Here is a 14,780-nt window from a genome sequence, read left to right as displayed (position 1 = left end):
TTCCAGACCAAAGTTGCATTTGCTGGCCAGAGTGGACTTATTTCTCCCTTGTTTTACTGGCTATCCAGCAGCCACTGCCTTTAAAGGAATCCCCCGTTGATGTCCTCAACAATGAAGGCCTAAGGGGGACACCCCTCTTAGTCAATGAGTACATGACTCCAGTTCAGCGTCTCACCAGCTTGGAGTGAAAGGAGGTTAGATTCCAATGCTGCAAGCCCAGGCCCCAGATCTCTAGCCAGATCAAAGACTTGCTTTCGAACCCTTGACTCAGGGTCTGGTTTTCAGAACCCAAACCACCATAAGCAGCCATGGCCAACTACTTCCCAGCTGCGTCTGAGTCCAGAGCACCTTTCCTGGAAGGCCCAATTCAAGGGCCACTTCCTCCAGGAAGCTTTCTGTGATTCCCCTCATCAGAACTAACTGCTTCTTCCCTTGAGTTACTTCTTTCTTTCTGCTCTACACAGAGCAGAATAGCCAGTCATGCCAGACAGTGCCTGCCTCCCTGGCAGTATGATAACATTTGGGGCTATGTTCACCGTGATCCCTATGAGTACCAAACACCTGCCCCACAAGGAGGAGGCATTCCCATCTCTGATAAATTGGCTTTGCAAAGCGTTACCCCTGATCCAAAAGTCTGGGCCAGGAATGAAGGATCAGAGGTCACAGGGTGTCAGTGGGCAGCCCCCGCTTCCCTGATGGCTCACCCCACCTTCCCCTGTCAACCAGAAGAAGCACTTTCAAGGAATCTTCCCTGGGATACGAGGGAAGCCCTCCAGCAATTTCTCCTGCCGATAAGCCTGGAGACCTCTCCATTTAATAAGAAATCTCCTGCTATTTCAATCTTCATGGAATTTAAGGCTGGCTTCACAAGTGCTGCCCAAGAATGTCTCTTCTCCTCCTTAAAACCTCCCCAGTTTTCCAAGATGAGAAATAAAAGGCTACTGAGAAATTAGGTCAGGATGAATGGGAAGGAAAAAAGTATTGATTGCCTGAAACGAGTGTGCAGTCCCCAGGCAGATCCACTGGTAGGGTCCGGGGCAGGTCACAACAACAGGCGCAGGAGGCGGGGGAGGGCCTCGGGGAAGCTGTGTGTGCTTAGCTGATGAAAACTGCCCGAGGAGGCCTTGGCACAAAGACCTGCCGCCTTTAAGGCTGTTGGCAAAGGTGTGGTGAGTTGTGAGTAGGGCCAGGCTGGAGATCTGAGACCAGACAGACCGCCTGAGAGAACACTATCTAAACGCCCAAGGCTTCAGCCTCCGATTTCTTCTCATGCTGAATACAACCTGCCATTGTTTTCCCAGCCGTTTCCATTTAGGGAGATGTAAATGGGAAAGTGGAAGTGATGTTTTTATTATAAGGATCTTGCTCTTGCCTTTCCTCAGGTTCCTAAGATCGCCATGTGACCTTACCAGTGGCCCCTCTTGCCAGGGTGGTGTGTGCTTGCAAAGACTTCTGCCTCTCATCAGGTGTGGCTGAGCCAGCAGGAACTCCCTGGCAGGTGCTAGAGTGCTCTCAGCCAGGGCCAGCCCCACCAGGCACTCCACCCCAAGGGACTGGTGCAAGCCTGGTACAGACATTCTGGTTCCCTTCTCAGGGATGAGGTTGGGCCAGCCCATCTCAAACTGGAGGGCTATTAAGCTGTAGAAACCCTCAGCCTTTCTGATGCAGCAGGGGTGCGAGGAGGCTCAAACCTGCCTCTCTAATGAGTGTCCCAGTGGTCCAGCGACCAGGCTTTGTGAGCCACTGGTTTCCACACGAACAAGCAGCCAACTGTGGTCAATGAGAGGAGTCCATACTGACGGACTCTGGAACAGGTTCCTTTGCTCATAAGCAAAGGGACCTTCTTCTGCCACTCACCGCAGATGGCTACAGAGCACTTGGAATGTGGTGGATTTGCCTGAGTAACCAGAAATTTAAATTTCATTTTAATTCATTTAAATTTAAGTAGCCACCTGTGGTTAGTGGCGCCCATACTGGACACTGCAGACCTGGACACTGTCAGGTCTGGACGCGATGGCTGGAGCTGCTGCTACAGACACCCCGCCATGAGACTGTGCGAAGACACCGCACAGAGGAGGGCAGAGCTGCATCCCCATGTACTGGCTGACCTCAGCACAGCCTCATATGGGAGCTCATACATTTCCTGATTGGTTAAGGTGGTATGAGTGGGTGTTCCCTGATGCCTGCACCCAAAGGACAATGGCAATCTCAAGCAGAACAGCAAGAGAAGCAAAACTCGGTTCCCTGTGAACTCAAGAGGCTTTGCCCAGAAGGGATGCAAACAGTTATTTCAGCATTAAATATCCAGACACAGACAGTACAGACCCATCCTGCTCCAAGAAACACATCAGAGCACTGCACTCTGCCTGTCTGTGATGCCCAGGAAGAGCACAGGGATACTGTTGACGGCTCCATCGCAAGGACTGAGTCAGCTTCAAGTGAGTGCAGAACCAACTGGTGGGTCACGGCCATGATGCTTCTTCCCAGAGTATGCTGGGGTCCAGTTGCCCAAGAAATATCTTCCTACTCAGGCTGGGAATTCCACCATCAGCAGTAATTGCTATGGGTTAGGCAATACCCCTCTCTGGAATCCCCTTTTAGAATGCACATGTGCCTAGGAAAGGTAACGATTTAACCCTTGAAATGCCGATGGGAATGAGTTTGCTGACTGCTATCTGTTAGACAGATATTGGTGAAGGGTGAAAAACTAGACGGGTCAGAGGAGTATGCTCAGGGCTTACCCAGTCCACCTTACAAAGCCTCACCTTCCCCATCTACTGATCCTGACTGCCCCACTCCATGCACTTCCTGAAGGGTGAGTCCCACATTCCAAATTCCAACAATCCCATCATTCCATTGATATGTCTCCGGTCACCAAAAGCAGGCAGAACAAAGTAATAGGATACCGTTGGGAGCTTTGAATTGCAGTCCCAGAAGGGCCTGCCCTGAGCCCTAAACAGGATGAGGGTTATGGAAGGAACTGTGTTTTTATGGGTGGAATTGTGGCCCCCCAAAATATGCTAAAATCCCAATCCAGTAAATGTGAATGTGAACCTTATTTGGAAAGGTCAAAGCGTTATCTTTCCCAGGCGCATTTGCACTCTAAAAGGGGAGCCCCGAGAGGGACGCTGCTCAGCCCACGGCAGTTATTGCTGATGGTGAAACAGTCTTTACAGATGATCAATTTAAGATGAGGTCTTGCTGCCATAAGGCAGGCTCCTAGGCCAATCTGACCAGTGTCCTTATTAAAAGGGGAAATTTGGAGACAGACACACAGGGAGGGAGAACATCATGTGAACACAAAGGCAGAGATCAGTGTGATGTCAGCAAACCAAGGAGCACCAAGGATTACCAGCAAGCCACCAGAAGCGAGGAGAGAGGCCCGGGACAGATCTCTCCCTAGCGCCTTCAGCCTGCGTAGCCTCGCTGACACTTTGATCTTGGGCTTCTGTCCTCCAGAACTGTGAGACAATCAATTTCTGCTGTGTAAGCCACCTGGTCTGTGGCACTTTGTTACAGCAGCCCTAGAAAACTAAGATGGAACTCCCCCGCTGGTCACTGTCTTCCCTCTCATCACACCGCCTTCCCTTACTGTAGCTACTTATTTAACTGTTTCCCACCAAAAGACCCTAACATCCAGGAGTGCGGGGCCCACATCTGCCTAATTCGCTACTATGGCCCAAGCCCACCTCTGGCACACTGGAGGTGTTCAAGATGTGAGCTGATATATGAAAGAGCTGTCCTGACTAGTTCTAGAATCTCAGGCATGTGACTTCCCCTCCCAGAATGTCAATTTCCCCATCTCTCTGCAGGGGGAAAAGAAAATAATTGGAGTAGATGACCTCTGTGAGTCCTTCGGGCTCAAAAGATGCCGGGACTCACCACTGAAGGTGTCTGCATCCATCATGGTCATATCAAGCCATGAGAAACCCCACTAGAGGTGCTAAACAGAGGGAATGGGTCACAGAGGTGTGGGAAGGCTGAGAGACCACTGCAGCCTTCCTGCTGGACTTCAGGGAAGGGCTGGCCTCATTTTATGGGCTTTCTGAAACCCATGTTCAGAGAAACGTACCCAATTCAGCATGGACTGGCAATGCCTATCTCCAAGGAAACTCCAAAAGGGGTGAGTCTCCTGGGCAGTGGTCACTGAGTTACTACAAGGCCTTTGGGGTTGGGGTGGGGATGGTGGGACAACAGGCTCCCCTAGAAGCCCTGTGTCCTGACAAAGTAAACAATGGCAAAACATGTGCTTCCCAGCACTCACCTCCCCACCTCCTTCTAACATCAGAACTGGGTTTTTGATGATGGGAGAAAATGTAAATGAAATCAACAGAAGGATGATCCTGTGAGTAATCTGACAAGGGAGAACCAGTTTCCTCTCCCATGAACCCCAGCTGCCTTGGCTTTCACCCAGACCCCTGGCCCACCTGGTGTCCTCCCCAGACGGCGGTACTCACCCACACTGCTGAGGGAGCTGCTGCTTTCTGAGTCTGAGGGCATGGTGGACAGGACGCTGTAGGTAGAACCTGGGGAAAGAGGGGAGACCGTGTTACTAACCCCAAGGGGTCACTCATCTTCACCCCAAGCCACTGTCAGACCAGCTGATCATCAGTCAATGCCAGGCCATGAGAGCTACATGCACCAGGCACTAGAAATGCACATCCAGGGGCCAAGCAGAGGAGGCGCGCTCAGCAGATCTGGACTTCGGTGTTTCTGCCAGGCCTCCCACCTCACTTTATCGGCCCCTCCTGCTCTGGGCAGGCAGGCAGAGGGGAACTTGGAGTCAGTCAGCTGGCTTCTTGTTGGGACATCTGGGGAAAGGCTTAGCAAGGGAGTCACATGCCCCAGGTAAACATGGGGTGTGGGGATTTCCTCCACATCTCTATCAATATGATTCTGGCTTCCATGCAGAGGGTAACAGAGCAGAAATTAAAGAACAACTGAACTATCTGTTCTTTCTCTGACTGTTCTGCTCTTTAGGTTCTAACTGTATTCAAGCTCAGTTCTTAATAATTTAGTTAGTATCTGCCTCCTTATTAAAAGTTACTCCTAAAATGATGAGCAATTATACCATCACCAAAGCCAGAGGGTAGCACTTTTTTTGGTCCACACTTAATGTTAATTCCTGGTTGTGGACACACAACCACTGTGGTTTGGTTTGAATTCAAATATCTTCAAAACCAGATGTTACCCTCCCAGCACCGGGAAGCCCAGTTTCTGAACCTAGCTCTATGTAGGTGCCCATAGCTGGGTCGTGCTGAGCAATTAGCTTTTGTTTTCTGGAACTCTGTTTCCTGGTCTGCAAAATGAAGGAGTTCAACTAGATGGCTTATAAGGTCCCTCCCCCATCCCCCATCCCCCATCCCATTTCAGCAATTTCCATGATTAACGGAAACAGAAGGTACACTTCGCTCATCAAGACTATGGATGACATAAAATTAAAAGGGAGGGCAAACTGACTCAGAGACTAAATTGGGAGTGGACAAAGCATAACACACAGAGATGGCAGGTCAGATAAAACAAGGACGAATCCAGTGTTTTGCTCTTGGAGCCAAAAGAACTATACAATGAAGAGCGGTATGTACCAGGCCAAGTGGGTGAGCTGGAGATGGAATTTTTGCAATAAGGGCTTTGAACAAGCCTTAGGGCTCTGGCGTCAGAAAGCTGCCAAGAACTAATGAGATCCTGGGCTCCACAACCAGAAATGTGGGGACCAAATTTAAGGAGCTCCCAGCAGGGCACGGTGGCTCACACCGATAATCCCAGTGCTTTGGGAGGCCGAGGTGGGCAGATTGCTTCAGCTCAGGAGTTTGAGACCAGCCTGGGCAACATAGTGAAACTCCATCTCTACAAAAAATACAAAAAATTAGCTGGGCGTGGTGGCACACATCTGTAGTCCCAGCTACCTGGGAGTCTGAGATGGGAGGATCACCTGAGCCCAGGGAAGTCAAGGCTGCAGTGAGCCATGATCATGCCACTGCACTTCAGCCTGGGCAACAAAGTGAGATCCTGTCTCAAAAAAAAAAAAAACACTCTTCCACTGCAATTCTTGACTAGCCACCCTACACGCATCTTTGGATGGGAAAGAGGGAAACGAAGAAATGGGAGTAAATGGGGGAGCGGGGTGGGGGAGGGAGACGCACAGTCGGTGGGAGGCCCCTGGGGGACAGGAGAGACCTTGAGGGGAAAGCAGGGAGACTTTGCTGGGGAGGTGAGGACCATGCAGGAGGGCAGAGAGATAGACTGCAGGCAGATGAGCTAGCAGGCATGTCCATCAGAAAAAGAGATGAAGGGGGAGAGAAAAAAGAGAAAGCAAGCAAAAAGCGACTTTGGTAATGGCAAGCACTAGGACAGGCGTAACCGGCAATGACCAGTAGCCTCATTATCACATTTTCAGAGACTCTCTGAAGAATCTGAAGGTGTTGAGCATGGGCTGAAGAGGATGACTGGGGAATGGGTAGGTGTCTTGTCTCTCAATACGACTGTCAGAAGGGATTAGATTTGTTCTTGATGGCCTCCAGCAGCCAAACCAGGAGCAGCGGGTGGATGCTGGAGAAAGCTGCATCTCTAAACAGGTCTGGATGGCCACGGTCAGCACTGCCAGGTATGAAAAGCCTAAGGGTGAGGAGGTGAGAGAGTGAGGGAGGCCCAGCACTCAGTGGCATGGATGTCATGAGGAAGTCTGCACATCTGAAGGGAGATGAAACCAGAAAACCCAGTTCAGCCTTGAAATTCTATGATCCTGCTAATAATGAATAACCCATGCTCCACCTCCCATATCTGAAGTCCAACCCACACTATTAGTTTTGCTGTACATTCAATATCTCTGCATTTTTGTCTCAACAAAGCAATAAGCATCACAATTTTTTTTTTTTTTTTTTGAGACAGAGTCTTGGCACTGTCGCCTGGGCTGGAAGTGCAATGGCGCGATCTCGGCTCACTGCAACCTCTACCTCCTGGGTTCAAGCGATTCTCCTGCCCCAGCCTCCTGAGTAGCTGGGATTACAGGCGCCCACCACCATGCCTGCCTAATTTTTTCTATTTTTAGTAGAGACGGGGTTTTGCTATGTTGGCCAGGCTGGTCTTGAACTCCTGACCTCGGGATCCACCAGGCCTCAGCCTCCCAAAGTGCTAGGATTACAGGCATGAGCCACCATGTCTGGCCTGCATCACACGTTTTTTTAACCCATCTCTCTTTCTATATCATACACATTACGTGTTGCTTCAATATCTGTGAAATAAAGTCAAGTGCAATTCGGGCAATCCATTGATATCTTCAAAGAACAAGAACCCAACACAATGTCTATTTTCTAAACTCAACTACCATTTTTTAAATAGTATTTTTTCTTTATGGGGGCAAGGAAGGCTAGCCGCTGGCATGTTGGTGGATTGTTTTTGGAAGACGCCTACTCAGGAAAGCAGGCACAAATAAATTCCCCCACTCTCACCTCCAGAAATCTCTATGCTCAACCCATCCCAGCTTACGACACTGGCAGCCTGCGCTCCGGATGCCTCTGCTGGAACACTCCCCTCTTTCTTACTGTTGGCATCGGCAGCGCCCCATCTTCCAGTAAACTGCCCCTCCTCTTCAAATCATCTCTCTCCTCCCCCGTGGCGAGTTTCCACTGTTAATTAAGCTTGGCAGATGCCCTTCCCTCTCTCCGCCCACCTACCTCCCTGGCTGGGGGAGTCCACAGGCCAAGCGACACGTTCTGTTCCTCTTCCCCGTCCCTGCAGTCCTGACTGGCCTCTGGGGCCTAACCAGGGCAGCGTGACATCTTTATGTGCATCTCTGGGCATCACTCCCACCCCCATCCCAGGGAGCTGGCAGGGCTCCTAGGAGCTGGTGGGGGGAGTGGTTAAAATTGGACAGGACCCAGTTTTTACAATGTTCCCAGAGCCTTGGACGTCATTAAGGGGGAAAAAAGGCCCAAAGACGACATTGTCTCAGTCATGCTTTGTCTCTGCGGTTATTGTTGTCCTAAAGGCCTGTGTAGTCAGGACTGTCAGGAAAATGCAAAAGAAGCCACTGTCCCCCAAAGTCACACAGTGTCCTTTCAAGGCCAGTTGCTTCCATGGGGCTGAGGGGCAGGTGTCGGCATCATCTACCTCTGGGGTTTCGCCATCAAATTTGGAGTCAACAGAAGTCCCATCTAGGCCGAGCACACTTTGGTGCTCCTCATCCTCTGCCACGGCCCAATCCAGGAGGAGACAATTTCCCCAGGTTCTCCTGAAGGCACCTCCACCCAACCTGCCCTGAAACCTAGGATGGGCTGCTGTGGAAGGAGAAACAGTGTGGAGGGATTCTCTACCTCGCAGAGTGCCCAGGGCTAAGGGGGACTGTAGGATCAGCCTCCTGATGTGTGTGTGCGTGCGCACACACGAGAGGAGTGCACCAACCACAAACTCATGCAAGCTACCAAGTACTGTGCAGAGGTGCTGATGAGATCCAGAGAAAGTTGGATGATGTGGAAACATTTCCAGAAAAGGGGAGCTTGAGGCCAAGTTTAGACATGGACATGTGGGCCAGGGCGTGATATAAAGAGATTCTTTACTATCAAAGGAACTACCTGGGCAACGTAAACTCTTATTCAGCAGATGAGGGTGGGGTTTCAGAATGCATTTCTCACAAGCCCCCAGGGCACATGCTCTACACACTGGCCCAGAGCTGGAGTCCGCAGGTGGGATGCACATGGAAGCTGCAGCCAAAACCCGGGGAGAGGTGGAAGGAAGCCACTGGGAGGAAGCCAGCCTGGTGACCCTCTGGGACTGGCCCACGGGCACTGCCTGTGTCCTTTCCAAGAGCCCAGCCCCTGATAATTCTGTTTACCCCGTGACTCAGTGCCATTGGGTCACGAAGACCACTTCAAAAGAAATTCCAGTAAAAATCACCAAACAATAATGGAATGCCCCAGCCCTCCCAGGCCCCCTCCCATAGCCCATGAGGCCCAAGAGAGATGGAAGCACGCCCCCAACACACCGCTTCCATTCACCTGGAGCTTGTAAAGGCCCTGGTGACTCACGCTTCCTCTTTGTGAAGCACACAGTGGCTGAAGGAACTTGTTCCAGCCTTGAACCAGCACACAGAGTTCTCCCTGTCCTCCAGAAGGGCCCAGGCAGAAAGGCAGAGAGCTGACAGCTCACGGTCACAGGGAGGCCAGCACCCCCTACCTCAATCCCCAGGGAAAGGACAGGGAGAAACCAAGCTGCTACTCTTTGGAGGTCTGGGGTCCCTGAAGACAGAGCAGGAAGTGCTGCCTGGGCCCCAGGAGGACAGTCACTTTCAGGGCACCTGCCACCCTCCTCCAGCTCACACTGAGGAACCACAGCCTACAGCAGAATGACTGAAGGTGCCCAATCGCTCCCGGACTCGCACGTGTCAGCCAGGTTTCCAACACGTGCCCCCCGCCTAGCATGGCACTGGGCCAGGTTCGAGAGAAAGAATGGCAAGCCAGGGGCTCAAGAGCCTGGAGGTTACTCATCTGCTGTCAGCAGCCTTCAGAAGAAGGCCCTTCTCTCTGAGCCAAACAGTAATGATTGCAACACAGCTGGGGTCAACCTGCCTGGAGTCAACTCCCAGCCCAGCCTCTTATGAGCTGTGTGCTGTTAGGGAAGTCACTCTGCCTCTCTGTGCTTCCACATACTTATCAGTAAAATGGGATGATAGAAGTGCTTATCTCTTAGAGCTGTTTGAGGATAAACTGACTTAATGCAGGTTGAGTATCCCTAATCCAAAAATCTGAAATCCAAAAATCTCCAAAATCTGAAACTTTTTGAGCACCAACACGACACCACAGCAGAAAATTCCACACCTGACCTCATGTGATGAGCCGGTCAAAACGCAGGTGCAGGATACAGTTTATTCTGCTTCCTCAAAGGAAAAACAAAATTATCTTCAGGCTATGTGTATATAAGGTATATATGAAATGCGAATACATTTCACATCTAGACTTGGGTCCCATCCCCAAGATATCTCATTATGTATATGCAAATATTCCAGAATCTGGAGAAATCCAAACCCCAAAAACACTTCTGGTTCCAAGGATTTCAGATAAGGGATATTCTGCCTGTTTGTGAAAAGTGATTGAAACAGTACCTTGCATAGCCGGTACTCTAAGTGTTAGCTGCTGTTATTATGGTCAGTCCAGACCTGCAGAGGGCCCTTCCAACTCTGCTGTTCAATTCCTCAATTACCTACATGGAAAGCTGTACTCGAATGACAAGTCACACAATCCACAAGCAAACTGCTGCACTGTATATGGCACTCTCAAGAAAAATAATAGCAGCTAATAGGTACTAAGCACTACTAAGTGCTGGGACTGTGCTAAGCACTTTACATGTATTGCCTCCATTAATTTCCATAACAACCCAGAGGTTGTCATTATTAGTCCCATTTCACAGAGGAAGAAACTAAGAGTTAGAAAAATTAATTTGCTTAAGTTCATGCTAGGGCTACTAAAAGTGCAAACAGGATACAAACCCAGGCAGTCTACCCCAGCGCCTGTGCTCTCAAATCCTACACACAATACTGCTGCCCGGCTCCACAGGGAAGAGCAGTCAGAGAGGACTTCACGGAGGCAGGGGCCTGCAGCTGGCCCTGGAAGGTGGTGGCCTTGGATAAGCACATGAGAAGCCCGATCAGCTTGCAGGAGACAATAGGCAGAACCCATTTCTCTGGAAGGGTAAGCAGTCTCAGAGCAGGGCTGGCTTGGGCCAAGGCCTCCCAGCCTCTATTCCCTGGGAATGGGCTCATCTCCTCCCTGCCCACCTCCCCACACCGAGACAACACTCAACAGGCATTCTGAGCTGAGCCACTTCCACCCAAGTGGGAAGAAAGAGAAGGAGCTGTGGCTTCATGGCCCCCATTCCATACCCATGCCTGTGCTGGCTGCAGAGGGGAGTCGCAGGGTATGGGCAAGCCTGCACTCAAGAGCCACTCAATTCTGTGAACTGCAGAGATGAGGAAGGAGGTGACAACGTGAAAGTTGTGGAGTGCTATCACCTTTGGCAGAGCCCACCTTCTCTGTTTTAAAGACCTCCTGGGATGCTGGGGGGACAGAGGGCTCAGATCCTACTATCGGGCTACTAGGAAGCCTGCTTACAGAACCATGCTCAGTTCTCAGGAGGGAAGAAAGGTGGCAGGGAAAAAAAAAAGAAAAGAAAAAACTACATTCAGGGCAGCCCTAGCCCCTCCCTAGGGGCTCAGCCTCCTACCCTTTAAAAGCATGGCCCAAGGCTGCAGACACTGAAACCCAAACTTGGAAGCAGACAAGTCCCAGTATTTCAGGGAGGTATAGGGTGAACATGGCCCTGGAATGGAGCAACCACAGACACTGGCATGTCATCAAGGAAGTCCTGCTCATGCGCCTTATATGCCACCCGAGGGTGGGAAAATCCCGCTCTTGGTTTGTAAGTTAAGATTTAATATTTGTTTTCCTCAGCTGAGATAATGCTATAGTATTCTCCACCAAGTTTTGGAACAAGCAGCATCACTGTGCTAAAAAAAAAAATCATAATGATGTGGATTCCCCCTATTTCTGGTCGTTATAAGAACTGCTTACCTATCTTTAAAAGGTAAAGGTGGCCAGGTGAGGTGGCTCATGCCTGTAATCCCAGCACTTTGGGAGGCTGAAGCAGGAGGATCACTTAGGTCAGGAGTTCAAGACCAGCCTGGGCAATATAGCAAGACCCCATCTTTTTTTTTTGAAAGAGAGTCTTGCTCTGTTGCCCAGGCAGGAGTGTAGTAGCACAATCTTAGCTCACTGTAACCTCCACCTCCCAGGTTCAAGCTATTCTCGAGCCTCAGCCTCCTGAGTAGCTGGGACTACAGGCACGCACCACCAGGCCTGACTATTTTGTATTTTTTAGTAAAGACAGGGTTTCACCACGTTGGCCAGGCTGGTCTCGAACTCCGGACTTCAGGTGATCCACCCCAAAATGCTGGAATTACAGGCATGAGCCACCACACCCAGCCGATCCCATCTTTTTTTTCTAAGAGGGAGGAAGGAAGGAAGGAAGGAAAAAAAAAAAAAGTAAAGGGGAGGGAGCATTGCCCAGATAATTAGAGATTTAACCTCAGGTATGCAGTGAGATCTGTGTGGGGTGGCAGGAAGGAAGATGATGGCTGCCCAGCTCTCCGTCCATTCTTTTTTTTTTTTTTTTTTAAACTTTATATTTTAAAATAAATAGAGACAGGGTCTCTCTCTGTTGCTCAGGCTGGTCTCAAACTTCTAGGCTCAAGCAATCCGCTCGCCTCAGCCTCCCAAAGTGCTGGGATTACAGGTGTGCACCACCACACCTGGCTTTTGTGTCCATTCCTTAACACATTCCCTAACCCCTTCCCACTGGACTTTTGAGGCCATTTATAAAATAATGAACTAAATTGCCTGGACCTGAGAAAACTCTCACATCAATTTTGCCACCTGTGACTCCCCTCCCTTCCCCACCCAAAATGCCCCAAGGCAAAAATATGAAAAGAGAGGGAAAACAAAACATGTGCACCCCAGAATTAATCATTCAGTACCATGCAAGACCCTTCACTCGCTAACTACTGGACTGGTTTTGGTTTTTTCTTTACTTTTTTCTTTTTTTTCCTCTTTTAAGTGGCAAGTGACAGGGACTAAAAAAAAAAAAAAAACACCTGGCACATAAAGGAAAGATGGAAGTTTGTTGAATTTCGAGGGATGAAAAGAGTCCACAGTTGGATAGCCTGCTTGTCTTCATCAGCGAAGCAAAGGCTCCTGGAGGTTTTGGGATGAGCACAAAGCCTGTGTCTGATGAAAGCCACCCTCTTTGTTCTGCCTCCCTTCAGAGCTGCCGGGCTGCAGGTTGGGGATGGGAGCAGGGAGGGAGGGAAGGCAGTGGGAGGACCTAAGACCATCAAACCTGACACCAGGTGGGACCACCTCTCGGTTCCTGCTTTCCATCACCAAAACCAAGCCCTGCTCCCTGCTGTCACTCCTGGCCAGACTAAGACAGTTCTGCACCTAAAAGGCACAGGAGGAGGCCCAAAAAGGGTCTGATTAAGGAGGAGGACGGGGCCATCATGCTATGCCCTGAAAGGTGGGGGTGGAGGGGGGACAACGAACATAGCCAAGCCTGACAGCACCCGCAAAGCGAGGAGCATAGCTGAAGGAGTGGAGCAGGGCCGGCCGCAGCACCTCTGCCCCGCCACCCTGACAGCACATGTCACACCAAACCCAGACAGGAAATCTGAGCAGCACGGGCACCCAAGGGGCAGCCAAGCCTCCATTATGCTCCAGCCGGACATCCCCCGGGGGCCACGTCTGCCCTGGAATAAACTTCTGATAAGCCCCAGAAGTCACAACAGGCAGGAAGCAGCTCTCTGAAAGGCACTGGGCACCCCCGGCTCCCTCCTGCTCTGGCCCGGTGCTCAATTTCCACCGGGAAATCGAGTAAATGGAGAAGAGGCTGCCTCCCTCCCACACAGGATGGAGCGCATACCTTGCAGAGTACACTGCCCCCCACCCTCCCAGGGCAACTGTAGCAAGGCAGGCTCTGATTCAGACCGGCTGGCTCAGGCCTGCCACTCACCAGCTGTGTGACCTCAATAAGTTGCTTCTACTTTCTGTGCATTTCCTCATTTATAAAATAGGAAGAATAGTAGGTGATAAGAACAGAATGAGCAAAGAGAGGGAAAGCCCTTAGAACAGAGCCAGGCGCACAGCAAGCGATCCACAAACACCAGCTCTTGTTACTGTTACCGTCTCGCAGGCTCCTAAGGAAGGCAGGGCATGGGGTGGCCTCTGCAGTGTACACAGACAGCAGATGCTATGGATGGGACCTGGAGGACAGTCATGCAGCCTTCCCTTGACTTCTGGAATGTTTTGCTGGTTAGAAGCTCTGCACTGAGTACTCTGTGTACCTCCCATCACCATCTCCCTCAGGAGCTAATGCTTCCCCCTCACCCTAGCCATGAGTGTCACCTCTCAATACCTGAATACAGCCCTATCTATGCCTGTGGATAAGGAGGCTTCCTCTCCCCTCCCACCATTCCACGTGGCCATGGAAATTCCAAGCCATCCTCAGCATCCCTTATGATTTCTGGTTCTCTGGTTCACAAAGAACAAACCAGAGCGCTCACGGTGTGCCTGGAATCACACCAGGCTTGCACCTCCACTCATCCAGTCCTGGCTCCCACCACCTACACACAGACATCAGTCAGCGCCCTGTAAAAGATGCTGCTCATTGGTGGGCACGTCTGTCCCCGGAAACACAAGGCCCACTCATTCACCAAACGCTGGGTTAATGCTGGGTGAAGTACTGGGATGCAGCAGGAAGCAAGATGGACAAATCCCTGCCCTCATGGAGCTCACATGAACAGGGTGACAGGGGTGGGGGAGAAATAAACAAACATAAACTGTATTGGGTAGTAAGTGCTATGAAGAAAAATGTGGCAGAGTTAAATGGTAGGTGGTGGGAGTGGAGAGGAGATGTGGCTATTGTACAGTGGTGGCAGGGGTCTCTCTGGGCAGGTCATCTTTCCCCAGAGACCCAGAGGAAGCGTAGAGTGCCAGAGGAAGGAATAGCAAGTGCAAAGGCCCTGGGGCCACCCCATGCGGGGAGACCTGTCTGCTGTGGGTGGAGGGACCTGCAGGAGGATGCAGATGAGGTCACAGGGGCAACAGGACAGCTCCAGGCAGGACCTTATGGGCCACAGAGAGGATGCAGGGCTTTACTCAGAGTGAGATGGGAAACCTCTGGAAGGTTCTGAGTAGAGGAAAGCCATGATCTGACTTACGTCTACTTAGGCTCATTAG

The 14,780-nt window shown here is 50.8% G+C and overlaps 1 protein-coding gene across 3 annotated transcripts in view; it reads right to left on the bottom strand.

Moving 5' to 3' along the window:
* Window positions 1-14,780, bottom strand: part of DLG5 (discs large MAGUK scaffold protein 5) — a 135,643-nt gene that overhangs the window by 73,977 nt on the left and 46,886 nt on the right. For all 3 annotated transcript variants that reach the window (XM_054435604.2, XM_054435606.2, XM_054435605.2), the window contains exon 2: window positions 4,458-4,526. In XM_054435604.2, coding sequence (XP_054291579.1) covers window positions 4,458-4,526 — 69 coding nt within the window. The remainder of the gene's footprint in view (window positions 1-4,457; window positions 4,527-14,780) is intronic.

The sequence above is a fragment of the Pongo pygmaeus genome, chromosome 8, assembly GCF_028885625.2.
Source record: "Pongo pygmaeus isolate AG05252 chromosome 8, NHGRI_mPonPyg2-v2.0_pri, whole genome shotgun sequence".
Classification (NCBI taxonomy): domain Eukaryota; kingdom Metazoa; phylum Chordata; class Mammalia; order Primates; family Hominidae; genus Pongo; species Pongo pygmaeus.
Note: the sequence above shows the minus strand (reverse complement) of the source record. Positions and strands in the feature narration are given on the sequence as shown.